Here is a 24953-nt window from a genome sequence, read left to right as displayed (position 1 = left end):
ATTTTTTTAGCTTTATTGGGGGTGTAATTCACATTCCATACAATTCATCCTTTTAAAGTATGCAACTCAATGGCTGTCAGTGTATTTGCAGAATGGTGCGATTATCGCTGCAATCAATTATAGATTATTTCCGTTACCCCTAAGGAAACCTGCACCCCTTAGCCATAACGCCCTAATCCTTCCATCCCTCCCAGCCCCAAGCAACCACGAATTTACTTTATGTCTCTATCGATTTGCCTATTCTAGAATTTCGTATAAATAAAATTATACAATGACTTCTTTCATTTTACATAATGTTTTCAAGGTTTTGTCTATGTTGTGATATGCAGCCAGTCTCTATTTCAGAATGGACAGACGGCTCAAAAGACTCCACGTGAAAATGTGTGTTTGGTTTTATATATGGATGTGTAGATGACATGCATTCATAACAGCTTCATGTGTTTGTACAGCCGTCACTCATCCAGGTACCAGTTCTCATCAATTACTGTTAAAGGAATCCCATTCAGATGTTGTAAAGGAAATGCAGCTTCTTAGGGAGAAGCGAAGCCAAATGCCTAGATAGATAGATTTATTTCACACCAGGAGTTTTGTAATAGAGATCATCGCGGATTGGTCATTGGCAGGTGGAATCTAATGTTTACATTGTATAATTTAGAGGTGAGCTGAAAGTGTGTCCCAAGTTCACCATCTTTGCAAAGTATTTTAGTTCTCATACTTTGTACCAATCCCCAGTTTCCTCTTGAAAGGAGATACAGATTGCATGTGTTCCTACCCTCTTCCCTTCTGTTGTAACAGAGACAGTGTTTTACCTTCTCTCAAAGCTCAGTCTCATCTGGTGTCCTTTGCATCCTGTGCTGGTCTTGCTTTCTCAGTGCCTCAGTTGTCTCCTTTCCATGTCTGCAGCCTTCCCCTCCTGCAGGATGCTTTCCAACAGCATCCATACGCCTTTTTGTATGTCCATATGATTACAAAATTACCTTAAGCCCTCAAGGGACTTCTGGATACTGATTCTTTTTTTTTTTTTATTGAAATATTTCATTTAATTTTAATTTAATTTAATTTCTGGTGTACAGCATAGTGATTCAGTTATGCATGTATATTTGTATATATATATATTTTTTCAGATTCTTTTTCATTATAGGTTATTACAAGACATTGAATATAGTTCTCTGTGCTCTACAGTAGGACCTTGTTTACCTGTTTTACATATAGTAGTGTGTGTCTGCAAACCCTGAACTTGCAATTTATCCCTCCACCCCCTTCTTTCCCCGCAGTAACCTTAAGTTTGTTTTCTATGTCTGAGTCTGTTTCTATTTTGTAAATAAGATCATTTGTGTCATTTTTTAAGATTCCACATGTAACAGTATAGATACCGATTCTCTCTCCTCATTCTGTCTTTTCTTCCTCCATGATGTCTGAGAACAGAAATTTGATAGCCATCAATCCATAAACAGGAAAATGGTTTTTGCTTTTTCAGGGTATCAGACCCATATGTTCAACTGTCAACTTGAAATCTCTATGGGGATGGCTTACGGGTACCCCAAACTAAAACCCCACAGAGAGTCCTCTATTCCATCCTCCCCTGACAAGTCTGCCCTTCCCACCTGCCAGCTTGAGCTCCCCCCCGGCTTTCCCGATTCCGGCACCGGGCGTGGTCTTCCATTACCGACTGCACAGTTCTTGACACTTCAGCCGGTCTTGCAGATTCTAAGTATTTCTCACACCTGCCTGCTTGTGTTCCTCTGTCCTCTCACGACCCTAATCAGTGTATCATTGCCTCTCCGGTGGCGCACTCGGGTGCCTCTTATGTTTTCTCTCCCAGCATCTCTTGCCTTCATCAACTCCGTTATTCTCCACGGCAGCCGGCGTGATTCTTTAAAAATTCGAATTGGGTATGTAATTTCCCTGCTTAGAATCCTTTGCTGGCTTAATGTCACTCTCAGGATAATGTTTCCAATGTGTTTCATAATCTTCAAAGTCCTGCCTGACGGGCTCTGGTGCCTGCCTGTCCAGCCTCACCTCTCACCACTGTCCTCCAACTTCTGCAGTCCGGGCATCCTTCCTGTTTCTCAGCGTTTTGAGTGTACGGAGCTTTTTCCCACTTCGTACTTTTCATACATATGACTTTCTCTGTCTAGAGCACTCCACCCCCATCACATGACACACTTTTTCTTCTTACGAGTCAGCTCAGTTTATGCCTATGTGGTTACTTGCGTGATTATTTTTAAATGTCAGCTTTGCCCACAAAATTTTAAGTTTCCCAAGAGCAAAGCCTGTGTCTCTTTGGCTCACCAAATAGCGGAGTGGCAGGAGTAGCGTGAACACTCAAAAATATACGTATACATTGGGCAGACACAGCAGGGGATAGCTAGTGCTTTTGTGCCTGGTAGGTGGCAGGCACTGTAATCCTTTTATATGTGAGATTTCACCTAAGCCTTACTTCCATGAAGTATTATTTCTCTTATTTTGCACTCAGGGAATGGAAAATCAGAGAAGCTAAGCCATTTTCCCAAAGAATGGCTTATTTGGGATTCAAACTTAGATCTGTCTGATTCTCATCTGGTGAGTGTTCCGTTGCATCTGATTGCTTCTTGGGCAAAGGGTAATGGATGGATTAGCCAGTGTTGTACGTCCTACACTTAAAAGTTCTTTATTAGTCAAGTATCAGTGGATAGAGCCCGGAAAGAATGAGGGTGTAACTGAGACACGGCTGGGACTACAGAACTACTTATGTGTATGTGTGGAGTGTAGGTAGGTAGGTGGGGGCATCATGGCGACTCCAGCCACTAGAGGGTTATGAGCCAGTGAAGGCATTGGGTCCTCGAGGATGGATGTGCACTAGAGAGAGGAGAGACGTGGACACTGAATTCCTGTCTTTGAAATATTTCCTGGGCCTGGCCGTGATTATTTTGGTGGGTATCAGGAGCAAATACTAGCAAGGATTCTGATTTCCTTCTTCTTTCCACCAAAAACTCATCTGGTCAATCTTATACAAATATTCACGTTTCTCTGTGAAATGGAAAGCCTTGTTTTCTTTATATTCATCTCTTTGGCATGTGTCAGTATCTGACAAAGCACTTGGTAATGTTTTCTAAGTGAATGAATGTGTGAACGAATACATTTATTGGTCAGTGATAATTCTTTCCTTTATGTACCATTCTTCTTTTGGGGATTTCTAGATACCTTGGTTTAAAAGGAAGAATTAACTCTAAGGATGGGGATTTCAGTATTGTTGCCAAGCAGTTTGAAGATATTCTAGGGTATTGGGACTTCTGGCAGAGATTATAAAAGCTGGGTGGTATTGTTGAGGTACTTAGAACTGTGAAAAAAGAGTTCCAGGAAACTTCATGTTCTCTGGAATTTATCTGAATTCAAGGGGAAAGGAACTTATTTTGGAAACCCTGAGAATTAAATAAATATAATTTATTGGAATTTAAAAGAAACTCTTAAAGGCTTTGGAAATTTCTAAAATACATAACAATGGAAAATATGAAAATGTTGAAAACAGTGAACACCTCTATAGAAGTAATTCTTATGTTTACATAGAATATAAGCACTTTATGAATTTAGGAATGGGAAATACAGGCTAGTTTGCTCAGAAGTTATAAATTTTGATATGACATGTTAAAACATGGAATAGAGGTTATTTACTCAATGTTTCTTAGTACTGTATTCTAAGGTCTCTTTTAAGCATCAATTATGAATTTATGAAGTAATATATGTAATTTTTAGAACACAAGCATTTTATTTTTAAAAAATTTTTTTAAGCATTTTATTTTTAAGGAATTTAATAATGTTTTGGAGGGGCTTTTCCCCCTCCAAAATTGTCATAAGAAACAGTTGAAAGCTTGAGAAAAAAAATAATCAATAACATTAAAGAAAATTAAAGAATCTCTAGTATCAAAGAGAGAGAAAAAGACAGAATTTATTTTCAAAAAAGGGCTGATGGGGGAAGTAAACTCACTGAGTGTGTGGCTGCTACCTGGACCTCTGGCTGGACAGCCTCATTTAGGAGTGAGTCGCTTATTTCATAGATCTTCATGTTTTTTTCTTCAGAATTAAAGTGTGAAAATATATTTATGTACTAGAAGTTGGTTTCATTGTTTTTCTTAAGGAAACAAATCAAAAAAAAAAAAAAAAAAACCCGATGTAGGAAAATAAATTTGGTGCCTTATTTGGCTTTGATACCAGCTGCAACGTGTGAAAACTGAGTAAGTGAATCACCTGAAACTTACCAGTTTATGCCTTTTCACACATGAAAGTGTCTTTCACTCCAATAGGTAGGAATTTTTTTCTTTTCTTCTTTTTTTTTTTTATTACAGTTTGACTGCACATACACATTATATTGCATGTAAATACATATATACAGTATACTGCCCATTTTTTTAGTTTACATATATGTACTAATTATTGTTTCTAAGAACAGATTGGATCTTTAGCTTTTTAAACTTACATAGTTATCTAAGGAATAAAGCCAAATACAAAATAAGAATCCACAGAATACGGTAATCCAATCATAAAGGACAGTCAGATGTGCTCACACGTATTCAAGAAATCAAAATAATATTTAGTTCATTTGTGAATTTAATCATGAGACTTCAGGTTAGTATAGTTTCATTAATGATTTAGTGAAGTGATAGAATTATGTGGATAGAGCCAAACTGGAATTTAACATCTGACCTCAAATCTATCAAATGCATCCTCCTCACTTGTAGGTTTTCAGGGGATTGCAAGGTCTAGGGTCTTGTTGTTATTGTCACTTGTTTGTTTGTTTTGGGACTTGAGTCACCAGAACAATCAGGGCACCATGGACTCTGTTTCAAACGGCAGCGCCAGGGGACATGGAGGGGTGTAGAGATCTCTGAGATCCTGTTTTCATCTCCTCTGGGTGAAACCCAGGAGTGGGGCTGCTGGATCACATGGTAGTTCTATTTTTAATTTTTTGAGGAACTTCCATACTGTTTTCCATAGTGGCTGCACCAGTTTACATTCCCCTCAACAGCATACCAGGGTCCTCTTTTCTCCAATTTTTTTTTTTGATAAAAGCCATACAAAGAGTTGTGAGACAACTTGCAGTTCTGATTTGCATTTCCCTGGCAATTACTGATGTTGAGCACATTGTCATATACCTGTTGTCCACAATTTGTGTGTTTTCTTTGGAGAAATGTCAACTCAGTTTCTCTGCCCATTTTTTATTGAGTGGCTGCAGGAGAGGGAAGAGGGGGAAACGGGGAGGCACTAGTCAAAGGGTACAAAGTTCAGTTATGCACGATGAATAAATCCTGGAGAACTACTGCACAGCAAAGTGCCTATAGTAAACAGTACTATATTATATATTAAAAATTTGCTAACAGGGTAGATCTCAAGTGTTCTTATCCCAAAGTAATAATTAATTAGTTGATTAATTAATTGAAAGAGTGGGAGGAAATTTTTGGAGAGAATGGATAGGTTTATAGCCTAGATTGTAGTGATGTTACATTGGTGTATGCTTATCTCCAAACTCATGAAGCTGTATACATTAAATATGCACAGCTTTTTGCAGGTTAATTATACATCAATATGTCTTATTTTATTTATTTATTAATTTAAAAAACTTTAAAAAAATTTTTTTTAGGGGATGTAATCAAGTTTATCTATTTATTTCTTTTGGTGGAGGTACTGGGGATTGAACCCAGGACCTCATGCATGCTAGGCATGCACTCTACCACTGATCTATTCCCTCCCCCACCTATATCAATATATTTTAATATTAAAGTTGTTTTTAAAAAAGGCCAAATTGACCACTCTGAATTCTCTGAGGTCTAATGGAGGGAACTGCAGCATAATAGCATCTCAAGATTAAAACAAAACAAAACAAAGAAAACCTGGAATGAGAGAAGGCATGGATTCTTTTCTATTTCTATAAAGCCAGCAGCCCCTTCTGGTATTTTCCTTTCAGAATTTGGGATTTAGAGGATTGATCTGATACAGTTGGTAATGTTACTTAAAGACCTTCCTATTAAATAGATTCAAAATATTTTTGAAGAACAGATGGTAGAGACTAGAGGAAGAGACAAACACTGTATGTTAAACATTTTATTGATCAATTAAAATATCGTAATTTAAAATGTTGATTCTGCAGTGGGATTTAGGCATGTCGGTCTGTGACGGAGAAAGACACAGAGAGAGTGTATGTGGGAAGCAGGATGGGAATTTATTGTCCAGAGTTTAAATTGGACTCTTCCCATGAGGTGAGAATGAAGAGGGCACGCCTGTCCCCCGGACCACCCCACCGTCTTCTCCTCTCACCCCCTTCACCTCCTCCTCCCCCAAAGCACACCAGGCAGGCAGATGGCTTTTCTTTAAGGGGTAAGGAAGCCGGCTTCAGTCTTGAATCATGTGCCTCTGGGTACTTTGAAAACTGCCTTTTCTGCCTGTTTTTAAGACCAGTTTGAAAAAAAAAAAAAAAAGATAAGCAGAGTAGAATAAAGAAACCACCTGCGTGGCTTTCATGAACAAGGCAGGCTATGATGTTAGCAGCTCTTTGAAAAGAATTTAGTTATAGAAAGAATGCATCGTTAGCGTCCCCTCTTCTTTTGTTCTGCTTTTCCTGCAAGAGAATGAATTCTTGATAAACGAATACCAACATCCCTGTAAATTAGTCTATCTGACATCAACTTTCAATCTTGTTAACCTTTCATTCCTGTGAACTACTTACGTATGACAACTTCGATTCTATTATAAAAGGGCTTTTTTTTGGATCTTTCAGTCATCCTCATAAATTACAATAGAATATTTGGAGAAATCGTTAGATTTACCAAAAGCTAAGTAAGACTCCAAAGGAGGAAAAATACCACCAATCATTGTGTAAATGTGTATATCCAAGGACCTAAAGTGGTTATTTTATTTATTGATTGAATTGAAGTACAGTCAGTTACAATGTGTCAATTTCTGGTGTACAGCACAGTGTCCCAGTCATGTGTATACATGTGTATATTCATTTACGTATTTTTTTATTAGAGGTTATTACAAGATGTTGAACATAATTCCCTGTGCTATACAGAAGAAACTTCTTTAAAAAAAATCTATGTTTATATATAGTGGCTAACATTTGTAAATCTCAAACTCTCAAATTTATCCCTTCCCACCTGCTTTCCCCGGGAACCATATAAGATTGTTTACTAAGTGTGCGAGTCTGTTTCTGTTTTGTAGATGAATTCATAGTGTCTTTTTTTTTTTTTTTTAGATTCTACATATGAGTGATATCATGTGGTATTTTTCTTTCTTTTTCTGGCTTACTTCTAAAGTAGTCATTTTAGAGCTAAAATTATTCTTCTCCTTTTAAAAAGGAAGAGTGGGTCATTTAGTAATGATTGACATGATATTAAAATGTACTTTTCCATTCATTCTCATATTTATGGGAAAGTATTGGAGCCAAGAATGGATGTAGAAACAAGCTTGTTAGTTGTGGAAGGTGCAGGAAATAGCAAACCTACAAATAGTCCTTGTATGTCTGTTCTGTCTTTGCACGCTGTCACTCTCCCCTAGAAATCGGAGCCACGTGCAAAGTTGGGGTAGCCTGTGTTCCTGACAATAGCAGGGTGCGGTGGATACTGTCTTCGCCACCTACGTTATGGGCGTGAGACAGTGAATACTGTACAAGCAGCGGGACTGCCTGCCCTAAATGGTGCTTGTTCATGTGACCACATCATTATTCTTAGGATCTGTGCCCCTCACCTTTGATCTCATTTCTACAGGATTTAGACGAGTGTCAGACCCTTGGAATGCTGCATGATCGTGACCTTGGTTCCCTGACTTTGCTGGGGGGAAAAACTGAGTTTAAATTTAGTGTTGAAATTATATGGAACGGAATGCTTTGTAGCTATGATGGTCAGATCCCTCCTGATTGCAAAGAAGCCCTAGTCCCCTGTCAGAGACATCTGCCTTTTGATTTGGTTCAGGCTTTCTGGTCTTAAGGGTAGCTGTACATTTAGGGAAGAGTAAAACCTCTCTTTGCTGTTGTTTCTGTTGTTGCATTTGATACATGGGGAAAGTCAGGTGATTCCTCCCCAGTGTTCACGTTTCAGATATTATTTATAAAGCTTTGTCCTTCTCATTGTCAAAATACAACCCTTTCAGGGCAGGAAGAAAATCCTCAAAATGTTGCTTTGGCAAAAACTACTAGAATAAAGATGGTGGGATGTTTAGTGTTTGATGGATGAACAAGTGGAAAGAGGGTGTAATTTGGAACCAAGAGGCACCATCCCATGGCTGGTCCTGAGCTCCTTTGGGGGGAAAGCAGTTTTTAATTACATCTGGCATTCATTAATTCTTTTTGGAGTCTCTTTCCAGATCTGTTCCCCCATCAGCCTCCCATCGAGCCACAGAAATTCCAGATGGTTCCCTCCATATGCCAGCGTTCATTCTCTCAAGTAGGATAGATTGGTCACCGACAGAGTTGGATGCAGTAGCCTTGGCCAAGTCAAGGCAAGGTGGAAAGCACTGGGCCATAGTCAAATCAGAGGTGGTCCATCACTTATGTTTTTAAGTGGGTTAGGTAGCTGAGTGATTTTTCTGAACTGTCTTGAGTAATTTCATGGAAAGCACGCTACTTCTAGACACTGTGGCATATCGACCCTAACTTCCCATACCGGGAGCAGAGCGCAGTCCTCTAAAAGTTACAACTGAGGGTTGGTCAGTTTGGCCCCGATCTGCCCTGGGGACTACGTTAGGATGCGTTCTCCTGCCGGCATCACTTGCAATGACAGCTGTAATGTCTGTTGCCATTGATACAGGAGAAATCCTTTATAAAAGTCTCTACAGGGCATATGTTTATTTCATCTTCGCAGAATTTGGGGAGAAGAGGCATGTTGATAGACTTTCCATCTTGAAGTAGTTGAGAATGAAGATGAGGTCAATCTCCATGTGATGAAAAAGTATATTATCATTTCAAGTCTGTTGCATTGTGTTTGTTTATCTGTCTTCATCTGATGCAGGGAAACATGTCTTCCTCATCTTTGAATTCTCAAAGATTTGGCACTTACTGGGGAAGGAAAGAGTCAAGGAAAAAAAAAGGTGAATAGATGGAGCCAAGACATTTCAAAGTGAAAGGTGGCACTGAAAGAAATAAAAGCAATGTTTCTATGCTTGTCTTCATTCTGTACTTTGCCTCTGATGCCTGCTGGCTTTTACGTGTGGAGTGTGTGTGTGTGCACGTGTGCATTTTGGTGGTGTTTCTGAGTGCCTGCCAAATGCAAGGTGTTAGTCTATGTGCTGAGCAAATAAAAATAAGAATGGCAGCTATGGTCTCTGTTCTCATGGATCCTATAACGGTTAGGCTAATTGTAATTTGTAGGGAATTTGTTGGTATATTTGGAGTGAGTAAGGGCAATTAAAGAAAAATTTCTCCCAAGGGGCTATGTGATAAAGCCCAAAGGGAAAAATTTTAATTCCGTGTAATTGTCATATTTTAACTGAGAAATATGTTCAAAAGAGGTCTAATATCATGCTTGTGTGTGAGACAGAGTACTCTGTGGATGAAAGAAAACATTTATTGAAGAAGTTCAGCTGTTTCGTACAGTCAGGTTCAACTGCCAAACTTTGGTAGAAAGGGCCATAGACTGGAAAAGATACAGGTCTTTTGTATAGAATTCTGGTATTTAAAGGTGCTTGCTTGAAATAATTTGCCTGGCTCTTGAAGTCATATTAGTTATGAACCTATAAAATGTATGTTAAACCTTCCACTCTTTTGTTTGAATGTGTTAAAAGTAGCAGATATGAACTTGAAATACACATTTATTTTCATCTGTTTAGCCTGATTCTTCACTTTGTATCAGTCACTAATAAACTCTTGAATTTTAAGGTGGGTAAGAAAGTGAACTCAACAGATCTGGGCAACGTATATTTAACATCTTCGTCTTTGATGTCACAAAGAGCACTCAGGATTTTTAAAGATGGACGATCTCTTCTGCTAAGGAAGTAACAGCAGGAGAGAAAGACATCATTACACTGAGGATCAGCCCAGGGACAGTTCCCTGCTTACATACAATGATCATGTTTGTGATGACAGTACTGTGTTTTATTGCTCTGTTATAAGAAGGTACAGGAAGCCACTAGAGAGTGAAGGAGATTGCCACACGGGGAGCGGTGGATCCAATGTGGGGACTAGGATTGGCTGACTAGCAGAGCTAGGACTTGCATTGCTTCTGAGGGATGAGTGGGCGGTGCTGATGCCTTTGGACCATGACCACACCTTGAGAACCGGTGTTCTCCTATTTAACTGAGAGACAAGGGAAGAGAGGAGAATTTAGGGACCAGGCCTGGAGATGTTCCACTGCACTTCTACCTACGTTTTACTGACTACAGCCCAGTCACATGGCTTCATTTAATTGCAAAGGAGCCTGGAAAAAAAAAAAATAGTTTAACTATGAATCCAGGAGGAAAAGGGAAATGGTTGGTTTACAACCCTATGGTCTCTGCCATGGGCACGTGTGATGGTCTCATTGCTAGGGTGGTAGCCAGGGACTAAAAAAGACAGCCCCTGAGAAGTTAATTTGGGGTGCAGGACCTTAAAAAACAACAGGGTGCATTGTTCCCTGGAATGAGACATGAGATTAGGTTTGAAGTATTCCTTGAAAATCTTTGCATGTGTCAGTGATCATGGTGCTTGCAATTTAAGCAGAAAACATTTATTTGATATCTTTCATTTGTGTTGAATTACTACTAAGCCTCAGCAAGTAACACTTAATACTTTGGCACACGTGATGTATTTATCGTTGTAAAGGAGAATTTTTATTCACGTATTACTCTACTGCTACTTTTGGAGAAGATCAGTGATTCTTTCTCCTGATGTTGTGTGGAAACTGCTTGTATGTAAAGGAAGATGAGGAGTAATGGTGTTTGGTTGTCCAGGGGGCCCTGCAAGTGTGCTGGGCTGATGAACAGCAGTGTTAATCCTGAAAATATCCAGCGTTTATTGATCGTGAACCGGACGCTTGGCTTTTTGTGGTGGGGGTCGGGGAGTTGAGAATGGCTGACTAGTATGTTAAGCACTTCAGATCATTTGATTCATTTAACGCTCACCAAAGCCCTATGGACAACACAGGTATTCTTGTCATCACCCTCACTTCACAGCTTAGACAGTTGAAGCACGGAGGGGGAAGGATTTTGGTCCACACTGCTAGTGAGTCACCTGGCTGGGATTCACATCCAGGGAGTCTGACTTCACATCCAAGGTCATAGGTACGGTTCCTTACCTCTCAAAAATGAGAGCCAAACTGGAGGGACAGGGACAAAGGGTACAGAGCTCACCTGTGCATTTGCTCTACAGTCGGCTTGGGGCAGGGTTGGGGGCATCGGCGATGCCTTTGGCCGTGACCCTGGGTCTGTTAAGCAATGGCAGGACGTGCTAGTCATGCTTTCTCGTTTCCCCCGCCTCTTCATTAAAGCCTAGCGTGTGGTAAGCCACTTGCCCTCCGTCCTGAACTACCTGGAGAGCCCCAGCGTAAGTCACTGGAGGAGAGAACTTCTGTGTTGGTCACGTGTCTGAGCCATTTCTTTCCCTTCTGCAGACAGGACTGTCCTTGTGGATACAGATCTTCCATGGCTCAGAGGCCTGTATGTGACGGGGACTCTGGAATTCCCTGTGGACAGAAGCAACGTTCTGAGCGTGGCGTGCGTGGTCATCGCAGGTGGGGAGCTGAGAGTTGGTGAGTAGAGGCCCCAGGAGGCCCTAAGCTGTGTGAGAGGGGCCCTGGGAAAGGTGCTGTCGTCCGTCCACAGGCTGCAGGGAGTCTGGGGAGGGCGGAGCAAGGAGGGAGTTGACTGGTAAAGCCTCCCTTCCACAGGCAAGCTTTGGATGCAGGCGAAGGTGACTTCTGCGGGTCACTCTCTCACATCTGCCCACGGTCAGCAGGCCGCGGCTCTGGCCCCGGGCTCCCCGTGCTGCTGCTCACTGCAGAGCTCTCCCTGCCTCCTCCAGGCCACACATTAGGCCTCCCTTTGGTTCTTTGTGCAGAATTTACCTGTGGCTCACTCTTCCAGAAAGATGTCAGAGGGTGGATTTGTTATCCTTTGATCAACCAACTCACAATACAATTTCAGTGGCCGAATTAGGGCAGATCCTTCAGAGAACAGACCTGAGAGCCAAGCTTCTGTGTGAACGCTTTACAGGGGCGGGAAATCGCTGTGAAATGACAGGGAGCCTGTTTGCTCAGCCCGGGAGAGGCCCTGTAGAACCTCCACATCCCTGGGAGATGGGAGGGAGCTGGGGAGAAGGCAAGCGGTTCGCCTGGGCTTCCCCAAACCCAGGACCCCCTCTGCCTGGCTTTGTTTTGTTTTGTGTCTCCCAGGGTGGCTGGTGGAGGGCCAGAGACTCAGTGGTGCTGGCAGATGAGGGTCCTCCGCGGGGAAGGGAGGCGCGTTGCAGAGACTGAGGACCAGGCGGGATGGAGTGGGTCTGGGGTGAGGTGTTAACCAGGTCTGGGACATCGGCTTACTTAAATGAAAACACCGGTTGCTGTAGGAGGGCTATGCACTTGGGACTGCTGTAGGCAGTCAGTGCACAGTGATGGAAAGCCAGGTCCGTTGCCCTCAAAGGAACTACTTTTGAACTTAGTAAGGCATTCTACATTGCCCCCGAAAGGAGCTTAAAAGAGGACTTTTCAGAAACAAAACTACTTTATCTCAAAGAAATCAGTCTCGGATGGTGAGGAAATATTTAGATATTGTAGTTCAGTAGCACACAAATGTTAGAATCTCTGGAAGGAGAGATTTCTAGGACTACCTCCCTGTCCAAAGTTTAAATCACTGCAAGAAGTTCCTAAGAAATCAAACCTCTTCTTGAATACTTCCGGTGACAGAAAAATCAAACCCTTTTGAGACCACGTGTTCCCACTGTTAAGAAGTCTGTTAGAATCCTTTTCCTTCTTGTACCCAAAGTCTGTCTTCCTCTGATTTCTGTTGGTTCAGGGTCTTCTGTTTGATCCATTCAGGACAAGTGTCAAATTCTTCCCTTTGAAAGCCCTTCATTCACATCTTCTTGAATCGTCTCTCTTTCAGGTTATGAAGTTCCTATTATTTTAATCATAGATAAATCATGGCTATTATGATGATTATATAGTTATAGTCATATCATTTTAATCACAGTATGCATGTTTTAAAATAATTTTTATTTTTTGAGTCTATTGTACAACCTGAAAAACACAGAAAACTCTGTAGAAAGTCATACAGAAGAAATGAAATAATCATTTATATTCACAAATGTACAGATAACTACAGATAACGTTTTCATAGTCCTAAGATCATTTTTTTCCTATACATGCATGTGTACATGCACACACACACTTTAAAACATAGAATATAGTTTGATAACCTTTCGAATCCTATACTAATAATGTGAGAATTTCCCCCAATTTGTTCTCTATCCAAGACACAATTTTAATAGCTTTAATATTCCACATCAATGTGAGTCTATACATACACATACATGTGTAATAATTTAGTTAACCATTTTTCTATTGTGGAACATCAAGGTTATTTCAGATTTTTTTTTTGTCCTTGTAACTTACTCTGCAACGACCATCCTAGCACTTAAATCATTATTTATATCTCTGATTATCTCCTTAGGGTAGACTTTTACAAGTGGAATGACTGGACCTAAGGATAAGCACATGCTTTAAGGTCCTTGAAGCGTATTGTCAGATTGCTTTCTGGAAAGATTTTACAAACTTGCACCCCGCTCTACATTTTTCGGCATTATGAGTTCCCTTCACACTTCCTGAAATTGTCACTAAACGCACTTGAGCTTTGTTTAATTCCTCCGAAAGTATGAAGCCCAAGGAAAAGAACTATTGCCCCGATTAAGAATGTGAGCATCAGACTCTGAGCAGAGTGGGTGAATGTAGCACTAACAGCGGGGGCTCTGAGTCAGATGCCTGGGGTCCCGTCCAGCCTGGTCACCTACTTGATGATTGGACTTAAGCAAGTCAGCCTCTGGACACCTGCATTCCTTCGTCTGTAAAGTACACAGCAAGGCTAGAACCTACTCAGGGGTGCTGGAACCATACATGTAGCAGCTCTTAAGTGCCTGGCGTAGAATAGGTGCTTAATAAATGCTAGTTTATCTGGCAGGCTGTCTGCAGGAAATACATGGCATATTGAATCGGACAGTTTGAGGAGATTTTAACGAAGGAACCATTTACAAAAATCCAAATGGCCTGAGGCAAACTCCAGGGCTGGAAATGGGAGAGTATCCTTACCTCCCCTTGCCCTGAAGGCGAGAGAGGCAGAAGTTGTTACTGGAATAAGAGGTTGTCAGACAGCAGCGTGAACTTTTGTGCGACTGAATCGCACTCGGTACAGGAAGGACCCTGGTCTCACTCTCTGTCCTCCCTCCTCTCCTGCTCATGCTACTGTTTGGCCACACCCAGCCGGAACTCTGAGTAAAAGAGGACTCACTGATGCCCTGCGTGCAGGGCAGCTGCATCCCGGGGGCAGTGAGCGGAGTACAGGAGGGCAGAGTTTGGAATGAAGTGTCAGTGGACCTCCCACAACAGATACAATCCTTCTTAAATTCTAACTACTATGTATAAAATAGATAAACAACCAGTTCATACTGTGTAGCACAGGGAACTATATTCAATGCCTTGTAGTAACCTATAACGAAAATAAAAAAGAAACTGAAAAAGAATATATGTATGCTTATGTCTGACTGAAACAAAATAATAATTTATAGAGTTTTATAAAAAATTAAGTAAGTTAATATTTATTAATGTGATTTTTAAAACGTGATTAAACAGTGAAACATTATGTTGTACACCAGAAATTGACACAACATTGTAAACTGACTAGACTTCAACTAAGAAAACAAAATAAAACAAAGCCTCTGAAATTAAAGACAAAAAAACCCCCCAAAAAACAAAAAAACAAAAGCCAAAGATTCAACTAAATTCTTTGTCCCATTGTGTCATGATGTTGGTCCTGCCAACTATGTTGTCAACTCTAATTCTTACTCTATTGAGCTGTGCTGCCTCAAATACATGTCTCTACATCGTGCGCTTGTGTAAGGATTATTTTGTTCTCCCTTGGGCTTTAGGGAGATCTGAGTGTATTATTCTTCACTCATCTCTCTATTTTATTATTTCAACCCATCTTTCCATAGCGAGGAAATCCTTTTGGATTCTGATAATTTCTTCCTGGATTAATATCACTTGCTCATCTATTGAATATTCTATAAAATCCTCATCCAGTTAACTGATAGGAATATGAAATAAAACTGAGCCTGGTTCCTGTCACTAGAAAACTTATTTCAGTTTGACACTGCCTACTGCTAAGAGTGGTCTTTTTTTTTCGTAAGTGATTTTTAGGTTTCTGAGGTCACTCATTACTAGAATTAGAACTTGTTGCCTAAAAATCCATGCCTTTGAAGGCAAGGGGCATTGTGCCTCTTTGCAGTTTTGATTTATACATTTCAAACTTATTTTAAAATTTGTCCAGCCCCTAGTATATTTTTGTCTCTTACTAGACAATGGTACGTTCTTTTTCTGTCTGCTTGTCCATGTGTTCCAGGCCTCAAGGTTGATTATCCAAAAGGAACCCATCTGCCCAATCCTATGTGTATTATGCCTGAAGGAAGACTTTCAACCCATCTGTCCCCTTCTCCCACACCCTAAAGAAATCCCAACATGAAATAGGTAATAAGACTAGTTAGCAAATAAACTTCATTGATGTGGACATTGGCACAGATCACTGCCAGAGTCTGTCTGCTATCTGATGCCATTCGGTCCGAGTCCCAAAGCTGTGGAATTGTACTTCTTGGTGGTCCTGCTTTTAAGGCAACTGGTGTTCTCAAAAGGTATCAGTTGACTTTTAGTAGAGTGGAATCGTAATGCTAGCATTAGAAGGGAAGTTTAAGATCAAAGCTTTGCTTAGAGGGCTACAGCTGTGTTATAAATGCCAACCTCAATTCCATTCTTCGTTCAACGGTTGTCTCATTAGTCAAACAAAACACTTAAGATAAGCTTAAGGTACTTCACTTATTTGTCCATCCTTTAATTCATCATGTTTTTGCTCATTGCTGACCACGTGCCAAAGAGAAGCTGGATGTACAGAAATAAAAATCATGAACTGAGCTTTCAAGAAATGTCTCAATGAAGCTGTGGAGACAAACAAATAAAAAGATAATTGCAAGTGTCACCTCTCCCAACGTGGAGGGGGATTAGAGATAAAAGAAGAGATCTGAAAAAGCACATATTTGTGGACGCGTGTTATACCTTCAGGAAATTGTAAGGGATGAGTATGTCTGGATTGTAGGATTTACAGAATGGTGGTAGCCAACACAGCTTATTGGCCTGACGCATTATGTTAAGGAATTTGGGTTTTATCACGAAGGCAGTGTCCAGTCACTGGATAATTTTTAAGCAGGGAAGTGGCATGATTAGATCTGGTCTTAGGATGATCCATCTTGGCAGTGTGGGGGATATATTGGAAGGGGTGCAGTGGAAATTGAGAAAGCTATGAGATGTCTCGGGAAAGAAATTGTACAAGATTGAACTGGAGGCACTGGAGTTAAACAGGAAGAATGGGAAGTATTGAGCAGGTAAAAAACTCACTAGAGCCGAGTAGCAATTTTGACGTGAGGTGAGACGTTGAGGATACATCTTAGGTTTCAGGTTGGGAGATCTGGGTCCATGATAGGACCAGGAAAGAACCTCAATTCCACCACTTGTTAGTTGAGTAACTCTGGTAAATTACGTGGGCTGTCTCTGCCTCAGTTTCCTTAACTTCTAGAATGGGAATAATAATAATAAATTTCTAGAGTTTTATAAAAAAAAATTGAGTTAACATTATTAAAGCAATTAAACAGTGTCAGGCACCTAGTAAACCTTTATATATGTCAAATTTAGATTTCAGTGGGCTGTGTAAGTGGTGATATGTGGAGGGCCAATCGATTTAGGAGAAAACACAGGAGAGAGGACTGTACTAAATATGTATGTTTGAGGGTTATCATCCAAAATGGGAATCAAAGCTGTGAGACAAAGAAGAAAAATTGACCAATGCTGACATCTTGGCAAACACCAGACTTTTAAGGGTAGTAGGGGAAGCTGAGCTCAGGAAGGAGAAAGGAAAGGAAATGGTTACGAAGGTCGAAGGAAAATGAAAAGAAAATAATATCTTGAAACAAAGAAAGGGATTTGTAAGAAATATTGGTGGTTAGCAGCTTGAGATACAGTGAAGAGAACAAAGAAAGCAGGAAAGGAAATTGTCCATCTTCTGTTTTTGTTTTGTTTTTGTTTTATAATGACTGTCAGATATCGTTTTGACACAAAATGTTACTTTGCATGTTGAACAAAGGAAAAAATTCAACACATTACCTGAAGGACAGTAACTTCTAATAAGTTTAATATCATTTATCTATTCTTTAACACTTTATTTTTTGTCTTAAAATATAGTCTTAAGTATGATTGAACAGATTCAATCTCATGTTTGAAAATGAACAGTTGTCCGTATTGAGTGATGTCATCAAACCTTTATAAGCGTTCCTGAATAACAAGCCTTCTTTTGGATGATAAAATGGAAGAAATAAGTAGATATTAAGGAGAAAATAGATTTTTTTTCCTGTCTCTGTCCCCTTCCCACCTCCTTCCCTCACTTTTCTCTTTCATTGAATGTCAACCAAGTGCCAAGCACTCTTCCTGGGACTTGAGTGTTCAGCAGTGAGCACAACAGAGTAGATTCCTGCTTGCGTGCTTTTGTTGGGGGCAACAGACAATGAAGTAGTGAAATGAATGGGGAAGTTCATTTTAGATGGCAGTACATGCTCTGAAGGGGACTAAGTAGGGGAAGGAGCTGAGACAGGTGTTGGCACCATAGGTTGTTAGTAGACCCCTTGCTGAAGAGTCAGTGTAACTTCAGACCATAGAGACAGGAAGGAGCTAGACTTGCAAAAATTTGAATGAGAGGATTTCAGACAGAAGGAAGAGCTGGTGTAAAGTTCCTAGGCAGAGCCAGGACTTTACGTAGTTGTGAGGCAGAAAGGCAGCCACAGTAGCTGGAGAATGGTAGTTATGAAAAGGAGGCATGAGTTTCATGGTGGAGGCTGGATTTTCAGCCCTGTAGCATCACTTTCTAAAGCATTTAAAGAATGCACATGTATCCAAGAGGTGCTGAAAATGACTATTTTTTGATAATCTAATGAGCATGACTTTAACAAGGAAGAAATTAGTTTAGGACCTTCATGAATATGGAAGTTCTAGAAAGCTGGATTACAATTTTGGTTTGGCAACCTCTTATACAGCTTTTGGAAAATTCCCCAACAGTAGATTTGTAACTGTGACATCTCAGACCTCAGAGATTGTGTGGATCATCTGTATGGTTGCATGGATAACGAAACTGAATCCAAAGAAATTATTGATTTGTTCCAAGGTCTCATGGCTGGGGAAGAGCAGGACCAGAATTAGGGACTATTTTAGTCACTTCAAATATTCCTTCTTCAAGCCTTTGTCCAAGGATTAGCTTTACTATGAGCATTTTCTGCCTCCATTCAGTAGGTTTCAGTGTATTTTTTCTTCTGGTCCATTCTATTCATCCATATCGTCATTATGGCATTCATTTTATTGTTATGAAATAGTATGTTTTCATGAGTGTCTTCTCTGTGTTAAACGACAGGCTTCTTTGTGACGTTCTGTAACCTAGTACCTAGTACACAGAAGGCTTCTATGTGCCTGTGACTGATTAGTGTATATATAAATGAATGGGCACATCTCCATCTGTCTTTCAGCTCCATGCCTTTTTCTTGTAATACATTCAGTCTCCCTACACTTAAAGGTCAACATCTGTGGTGAAAAAATTACAGTGTTAACATGTAAATGACTACAAGCCCCCCTCTTCCAGGAAAGAAGTAAACTGGGGTTCAAAACACACTGAAGAAGTTGGTGATCTTGTACAAATCTAAAGTATTTTCAATTTTATCCCACCGAGGAGCGGAAAACTAATAAAAATGCCTGACTCAGAGCCTGTTCAATAAACATTGGTTTGTTGAGTGTTTTAAATGTCTGTATTTCTTGGCCCATGAATAGCTGTTTGAACTCATCCTTCTCATCAGTGTCTTTTTTTTCAGCTGCGACATCATTTCCCTGCTTTAATATGGGCGGTTTGTTATCTTAGTTATCAGTGATGTTAACATGTTGTTGATCCAAATGTGCAACTCAGTGCAAAGTGTTTTAACCTTATGCATACTTTTACAATGGCAAATGGAAAATTCTCTCGTGATGGTCTGTTGGAGGATTTCAGAGGAGGATACTCAGTAATAATGTATTTGTGTCTTTAAAAACTTAACAGAAATCTCCTTGATTCCTAAGTAAACAACACACGCCCCACACTTCAACGTCCCTGAGGACTTCACAGTGCATTGTTCCTTCAGCCTGTCAGAGCCAGGTCATGGGATGCCCTGCCTAGTCACCCGGTAAACATGCTAGGAACTGGGTTTTTAGCCTAAAAAACTTGCTACATATTGTTTTGCAGAGCTAGTGATGGCTATTCGTCAGCTCTGTCTCACGTCTATAGCCAGGAGTTTCAGGTCGTCATTAGCATAGGAAGTGGGTTGTCGGAAAATGGGGTGCTAGGTGTATGGACGTTTCTTTCATTTCTTCTGTGATTGTGACTTTCTCAATCCTAAAAAGAAGAGAAATCCACACACTGCTTATTACCTTCCAAACTGACAGTTCTATAAGACTCATTGTATGATTAAGAAATAAGGAGACAGACCAGAGAAAAGTGTAGATTAAAACGTATCATCCAGCTTAAAGCCACAATACCCAATACTCAGACTCATTGAGTAGTCAGAGAGAATCTGGTGATGGTGTTTGTTTAAAAATAATAATATAAGTTAAAAAAAAGTCTTTCAAGTTGATGATAAAAATAATACAAATTAATCTCACATTTAATGTGTAAATATGAGTATAAGTGTACACTGATACCTGTAAAATGGATGGTTTATAAATTAGCTACTGTGGCTCTCAGTCAACAGATCATTTTCTGTTTGTGCTGACAGTTTCCTAATCAAACTACTAGTTAGCTGATAAAATAAAACAGTGAAATCAAAGGGGAACGTGACTTTTAAGTATCCTACTTAACTATGAGGGCAAAAGCATAAACGCTTTGTTCTGTACACACACGTTCAGGAAACACTAAACTTTATTTCCATAGGTTCCTAAGAAGACAGGCAGCCAGCAGTTAAATAATATAGATTTCAAAATGAGATTGAGCACAGAGATACCTGTTTATTTTCAGATTGCTATTAGTTCCCCAACAAACATTGCATTAATCTTAAATATATATAGATATTTTTAAGCAAAACACTGATACAAGAAACGATTCTTCTATCTTGTTGGGTTTGTGTCCACTAAACACAATCACAGTAACCATTTTTACTTTAATATTTTAATTTCCTAAGTCAGTGTTTCCCAAACTGTATTTTGGATTCTTGAACTTCTATCCCAATAACATAGAATTCCTTAGAAATTTATTAATTATTTTCAAATTATTAGATAATTATATAATAAATAAAGTAATTATTGAATATTATTTAATTAATTAGTTCCATGGAAACACTAAATAATTCTAAGCAAACAGGTGAATAAGTAAATAAATGAATGAATACTTTATTTTCTTGTTAGAAAAACTCCTATAAGGGTATTTGAGTGTGAGAGGAATTTAATTATATTCCCTGCAGTTCCATGGGCTGGGCATTCAAATAAATGATCACCTAATATTTTTGAAATATTACCTTTGAAATGTCTACTTTCTAGCATTTTAGGAATAGGACATTACTTGCTAGGAAGAGCTTGCCTTCTTTAATTTCCAAATTTAAACCTCAACTTTGAAACGTTTCATTTCTCGAGTGTTACTACCACTACTGTTTACACTATTATTACTACTAAGAGCCAACATTTTTTAGAACATGTATTATGTGCGGACACGGTGCCATGTATCGTTAACATGCGCGACATCATTTAACCCTAATGAAAGATGAATGTTCTAATTGTGCCTGTTTTATAGGAAGTTGCAGAAACCGAGACTTACGGAATTAAATTAGCTTAATCTTATTTAGGAAATTTTGGTTTAAGGGTTTTTAAAATACATTTTGCAAGTATGCAAATAAATACATTATACATTAACTTCTAATTTTTGTCAATTGTTAACGAGCTGAGAGGCCTCCCTTATCAATGATCAAAATTTGTCAGCTTGAATAAAATCACTCTCTGAGGGTTTGGAGGTTATCATTTGATAGTGCCTACTGGTTATTCTTATAACCACGTCTTATTTCATTGGGCAGAAAGCCCTCCCAGCCTCCATTTTTTTTTTTTCACATGGGATTATTCTATTTGGGAAGAGTGTTTTAGGGATAAGTGTGTCAAGTCTACACTGGGAATTAAAAGCTAATTCAGAATAAAACATGCTTCCTGATGTAATTGATTTAGCGCTGTTTGTCAGTTAGGGTCTGACATTAAGAATGTTCTGGAGGCTCTGCTCTGAAGAAAATAGCTCTAGCAAGACAGGAGAGACACAGTCATGTTCCAGTTAGAAGATCAACCTCCAAAGCCATCACTATATAACCTACTTCTGAGAACAGGAGAAAATGTGTAAAATTGATTTTGGGGGCTAATATCTTAACGTATCTTTTACATGCAATCATGATGTTTATGGAATTTCAAGGTTAACTTGGATGGAAATACAGATTATTTAGAAACAAAATTTGTTGCTTTGGATTCAGTGAAAAGGACCTGTCAAAAAGTTTATTAGGGAGATGTGTCTAAAATTTTGGTCAGTATACATTAAATATATGCAGTTTTTTGCATGTCAGTTACACCTCACTAAAGCTGTAAAAAAAATGTAATGGTTTAGAGAAGCAGAAAACATACAGTTTTGGTCAGTTTCCATTCTTTTGATGAACAATTACTTATTGATGAGCGTCCTTGGAACATAATTTCTTATTGTGAAATATGACACACATGTACAGAAAAGTTCATAAAATAAAAATATACACAGCTCGCCTTCCAGGAATCCATCCTAGGGGGTATGTAGTGGGATCTCATGACTGTTTTAATTTGCATTTCTCTAGTTTCTAATGTGATTGAGCATTTAAAATTTTTCATTGTCTATTTGGTATCTTGTTTTGTGAAGTCACTGTACCTTTGCTCCTTTTTAAATGATGAATTGTCTTTTTTCAGTGTCAATTTATTGAAGTCATTTATACGTTTTGGAACATACCTCTCGTTAGCTATCTGTGTTGCAGATACCTTTGCACATTCTGTGGCTTACTTTTTCACTTCCTTAATAGTATTTCTGGATAATTGGAAATTATCCAATTAAATTAAATTTTTAATTAATAAAAATTTAATATATTTTAATATCATTTTATAGGCCTTTCCCAAGGTGAAGTGTACATTTCAATTGAACTCTGATAGGCAAGCATATGCTATATGGTTTTAATCCTTTTAAGTTTTGTTAAACCTGCTTTAGTGTCATTGTATGACCAATATTTGTTGTATGTTTTATTCAGGCTTGAAAATAATGTGTATTTTTTTGTAAGTCTAGCTTCTCATCTATGCCTATTACATTGTTTGCAAAGTTTATTAGTCAAAAAGTCAGAACTGTTGCATCCTTACTATTTTTTAAATTTTATGAGTAGTTGTGTTTAATCTGCCACTGTTATCATAGGTGTATCTATTTTTCCTTGTACTGCCATTAATTTTTGCTTTATTTATTCTGAAGCTATGATGCTTGGCACATGCACACTCAAGGTTATTTAACATGGGTGAGATGAGACTTTTTTACTGTGGAGTATCCGTTTTTATTTCTGATTGCTTTCTATAAGAGGATTGGTGAAAATTACTTAGCTCCCCATTTTGAGGATAAAATGTAAGTGAATGCTGCTAGAAATACAGCCCCCTCTGTCAGTGAGCACCCTGTAAAGAGAAAGAGGCAGTCAGGTTAAGTGTTGAGGTAAAAACATGGTATGTTGTGCTGCACACAGACGGCCACCTAACACAGACATAGTTGATAAGGAAGCATCCAGAAGCGGTGGCATCCGAGCTGGGTTTGGTCTTCTTCAGGGACTTGGTTTAGGGGGCTCAGCTCTTGAGCGTGGCAAGGAAACTGGAGGAAAAGGAAGGCATTCTAAATGCACAGAGCCTTTCCCAGGCGTCTGCTGTTTCAAAACATTTTCAGATGTTTGCTGTGGAGAACAGATAGCCCTGCGTACGAACAGACAGCCCTGCAGTGGAGAACTGCGGGCGCCAGCCTTTGCCCATATCCCACGCTATCTCCTTAGGGAGGAGTTAGGATGAAGGTGAAGCATGTAAAAGCCTGGGGAGGGGTCTCCTGTGCCCAGAGGAGGGTGGAGGGAAGGGGGGGCACTTCAATGTGGGGTGGCTGACTCACAAGGTGTGGGGAGTGAGGCTGAGAGAGCGGACTTATGTGTAAACTAGGTTTATACTTGATGCCATCAAAGAGGCTTAGTTAATCAAATAATGTAAGGTCCTTCTTCTTGCCTTTGAAGTTCATGGAATCCATTTGTAACATATTCTTCCAATCATTATAACAGTTATCTTTCGTACACCAGAACTTTTCTTCCATCTCCCCAGGTGTTTTTAGCATCTGGAATGTATCCCGTTTCCTCTCCATTGCCCACCGTCGTACTAAGTCTTGACAACTTCCCTTTACTTCTTTCCTATTCCTCTCTGTCCGCATATTCTCAGAGGGGTCTTTAAAGTCTCAGCCCAGCTCCCCCACTTACTAGCTGTGTAATTTCCGACAAGTTACTGAACCTCGCTTTGTCTTGGTCGCCGCATGAGAACCTCAGCGGTATCCACCGCGGGTTGTGGGAATTAAAGGAGCTCACGTGTGCAGACACTGGCATGTCTCTCTGCAGCACGGCAATGATCTCCCCTCCACCGAGAGTATCTACCTTCATCCAGGTTGAAAATGCCTTTTGCTACCATTTAGGGCAGTTTGAAGCAGCTTGAAAAAGGAAAACCAGAGAGGAACTGCATTCTCCTGGGAGCCTTCTCTTAGTGGTGGCTATTCTCATCTAGGGAACAAGCCCAGGCTGGTGAGAGCGCCTCACCTTCCTTTGATTGCTAGATTTGAGAATAAAACGAGGAGCCCAGATTTTAAGGCTTTCCATTCTTTGGTTTTTACATGCCGGAGACACACTGCATTTTAATGTCAAAATAGCATCTCTTTCCTTCTCTTTGGTCCCTCTTGCCTTCTTTCTGCTCGGCCTCTATCCTCCGTCTTTCCCTTCCTCCACGTCACAAAAAAAGAATCCAAACTCTGGTCAGTTCAGATCCCAAAAGATCACGGCAGGCTGACTAATTTTGTCCAGACTTTCTGTGAAAGCACCCCATGTGCTGTAGTTTTGGGTTGCATAATTGATTTGATCTCTGATTTTAGAGGAACGCTGAACTCTTTTTGTGGGACTCTGCAAACATTTCTCTAGGGCAAAAACTGTCCTACTTTTTTCTCTCTGGTATCTGTTTAGTGCTAGGCCATTTTTCTCCCCCCGTGAATCTAAACTACCCTCCGTGAAATAAATGAAATCACAGTTGGAAAACGGCTTACTGGCCAGACTTATAACCGCCAGATAAGAGCTACACCACACACATTTTCTTAAACATTCTCCTCCTCCCCTGCGTCCCTTCTTTCTGCTCCAGCACATCTTTGTTTTGGCTAAAAATATACATTAGTCATTCAACTGAGGATTGGCGTCACCTCCATGGAGCCACAGTGGACCTTCGCATTTCACTGGGAAAGCGCAGGCAGTGGGGTCTAATCCTTGCGTGCCCAGTGACCTGCTGTGTGACTCCAGTCAGATTTATTTACCTCTCTGAGACATGACTTTTAACAATCCCTTGTAGACCAATGGCTGTGAAGGCTGGACTATGGAGGCAGGTAGGTAGTAAGCTGGAAAC

The 24953-nt window shown here is 39.8% G+C and overlaps 1 protein-coding gene across 12 annotated transcripts in view; it reads left to right on the top strand.

The window, feature by feature from the left end:
* Nucleotides 1-24953, top strand: part of PKHD1 (PKHD1 ciliary IPT domain containing fibrocystin/polyductin) — a 369459-nt gene that overhangs the window by 231255 nt on the left and 113251 nt on the right. For 11 of the 12 annotated variants that reach the window (XR_012501162.1, XM_074348887.1, XM_074348894.1 and 8 more), the window contains one exon: nucleotides 11550-11687. Coding sequence is in view for 11 of the 12 variants with exons in the window: in XM_074348887.1 (XP_074204988.1) it covers nucleotides 11550-11687 (138 nt within the window). In the remaining variant the exon portion in view is untranslated. The remainder of the gene's footprint in view (nucleotides 1-11549; nucleotides 11688-24953) is intronic. The other variant, XM_074348889.1, reaches the window with a different exon arrangement.

The sequence above is a fragment of the Camelus bactrianus genome, chromosome 20 (assembly GCF_048773025.1).
Source record: "Camelus bactrianus isolate YW-2024 breed Bactrian camel chromosome 20, ASM4877302v1, whole genome shotgun sequence".
In the NCBI taxonomy this organism is placed as follows: Eukaryota; Metazoa; Chordata; class Mammalia; order Artiodactyla; family Camelidae; genus Camelus; species Camelus bactrianus.
This window is presented reverse-complemented; position numbering and strand designations above follow the sequence as displayed.